At 42.2% G+C, this 2221-nt stretch overlaps 1 protein-coding gene across 1 annotated transcript; it reads right to left on the bottom strand.

Moving 5' to 3' along the window:
- Nucleotides 1-201: 201 nt before the first annotated feature.
- Nucleotides 202-1875, bottom strand: LOC130100300 (uncharacterized). Its single transcript, XM_056265702.1, has 2 exons — nucleotides 1353-1875; nucleotides 202-1225 (listed from the first exon to the last, which is right to left on the bottom strand). Exons 1-2 carry the CDS (start codon nucleotides 1726-1728, stop codon nucleotides 228-230), a joined length of 1374 nt encoding a protein of 457 aa, XP_056121677.1. The 5' UTR covers nucleotides 1729-1875; the 3' UTR covers nucleotides 202-227.
- Between the last annotated feature and the right edge of the window lie 346 nt (nucleotides 1876-2221).

Raw genomic sequence — 2221 nt, 5'->3', positions numbered from 1 at the left:
GGATCAGAAATTAGACACTAATTAATGACTAATAACTGCATTTGTAAGTAACTTGTTATGTACTTGTATGCCATTACAAATGCAGTAGTCATGAATTAGTGTCTAATTTCTGATCCTTAAAATAAAGTGTTACCATATATATATATATATATATATATATAAGGAATATGTACAATTTAAATAAATAAAAACCTGCAGGTAACCCAGGTTTTACTTTTCATAGGGACTTACACCTCATGTGGCAGTCGGATGAGTCTGGACCTCATGTTTGCTAAAGCAGCACATATGATAAGAATCTTGTCCAACCTCGGGGTCATGGAGATGGGGACAGTTTGGGACAGAATTTTGAAGACTTTAAGTCTTCGGATTGCCCTCTCCACATGTATACGGACATTGGCCACTCGTCTAGTGCGCGTTACCTCCTCATTGGTCAATTGACCACGCTTGTGGGTAAAGGCAGGAATATTCAATTTCACCTTCCTTTCATGTAGTACATCTCGAATCGTGAAACCCCTGTCAGCCATTACCTCATCACCAGGCCTTAGGGCCTCCAGAAACCCACTGTTTATAGTGATGAACTTATCACTGCTTTTACCAGCATAGGCCTCTGATATAAACATTATCAGCCCATGAGGTGACACAGCAACAAGATATTTGGCAGTATTCGTTCCCTTGTAATGACTGAAAGTGGCACTCCTACAGTTAAGGTTTGTAGCTCTCTGAATAGCCGTTTCAGCACAATCGATGATGCAAGTGGTCTGGGGGTGGTTCTTTTTAAAGGATGGTGGCATGTTAGCACGAATAACACTTCTTGGCAGCCAGGCAACCATGGGCTCAAGCTGCTCACCCAATGTATCAATCCAGTGAGCAATCACCTTACTTACTTCACCTTTAGACACTTTAAAGCGCTTTGCCACATCCCCTAACACAAGGTTCAGTTTCAGTTTCATGAGGGTCATCAGTATTTGGTCAACAACAGGAATACTACATGATGGTTTACTAAATGGCAACATTGTTTTCACCAAAGTAAAAAAATATAATAGACGCAGTCCTGTGTACAGCAGCGAGGTATCATCATCCAGGAGCATATCATCAGCCACAGTCTGAACCCCAGTCTGCGTCGATTTGTTCACGTGGTCCAACTTTGCCGCGTAGCTGTGGTCAGTTTTTGTTAGGTCCTCCCATTGTGTTGCAGCATCTTTAAACTTCGGCTCGATGCACACTTCTAAAAGACAAACAGCATCAACTATAAATGTATATACCCTACTAACACAGGACAGAGACACATATATCAACAGTCGAACTTATGCTGCAAACTTTAGCTAACCAGAAAAATATCAAGATACACTTACCATCCGATTGCGTGTCACTTGTGTTTCTGTCGAGTTTACGTCTCTTTTGCTGGGGAGGTCGCTCGTATCCCAAAAAAAGTTCCGGGAAAGGGTTTTCCTCTGTGGGCTTTTTATTAATGAAGTGATAAGAACAAACAAACAGTCTTTTGGGCGGATTCTTCAACTTCAAAGCCGCTAGCCACTTCCGAGATTCAACATCTGTTTTTGGTTTCTCATACAACGCATACGGGGGAGCACATCCACATTGGCGCCTTGTAGATGGTTGATGGTCGAAACATTCTCCCTCCGACCAAACATTCAGCAATCGCCACGAGTTGTTACAACCGCGAACAGCACAATATGTCCCGGAGCCGTGTCGGCGTGTAACACCATCCATAGTTTACCTTTTCTGCACGCTAACCAAAGAAGACAGTAAAAGACGCTAACTCGCTAACCGGAAGTGCTTGGCAGACACAACCGGAAGTCGTTGGCAGAGTGAACGGCTAATGGCGGCCCGCCTATTTCACTCAGGAAACTTGTCTATATAGATCAGTGGGTGGAACGGGTAATTCGCATGATGGATGTGCATCATGATAGATCATTGATCGCATCATGGATGTGCAGCCGACAAATCTGCAGCCACTGCGTGAGGCTATAATGTCAATATGGACCAAAATCTCAGAGAAATGTTTCCAGACCTTGTTGAATCTGTGCCATGAAAAATGAAGTGTCACGACTACCTGGCTCACAGTAGCAATGACATAGGGGAGACCACACCGTTTGTTAAGTTAAAGCAAACATAATTTATTAAACATTAAATTATACGATGAAATCATAATTTAAATCAATAAATGTAACAAGTCAGTAAATGAGAAACGAAATGAAACTAA

This window comes from Rhinichthys klamathensis, unplaced genomic scaffold, assembly GCF_029890125.1.
Source record: "Rhinichthys klamathensis goyatoka isolate OS25496 unplaced genomic scaffold, OSU_Roscu_1.1 h1tg000237l_1, whole genome shotgun sequence".
NCBI classification, from domain to species: domain Eukaryota; kingdom Metazoa; phylum Chordata; class Actinopteri; order Cypriniformes; family Leuciscidae; genus Rhinichthys; species Rhinichthys klamathensis.
This window is presented reverse-complemented; position numbering and strand designations above follow the sequence as displayed.

What these genes read in the sequence shown, in the direction of transcription:
- LOC130100300 (XM_056265702.1), bottom strand. Translation starts at nt 1,728, where the DNA reads ATGGATGGTGTTACACGCCGACACGGCTCCGGGACATATTGTGCTGTT. An exon ending in AAGTGACACGCAATCGGATG is followed by an intron (nt 1,226 to 1,352) that starts GTAAGTGTATCT and finishes TTTGTCTTTTAG; the next exon opens with AAGTGTGCATCGAGCCGAAG.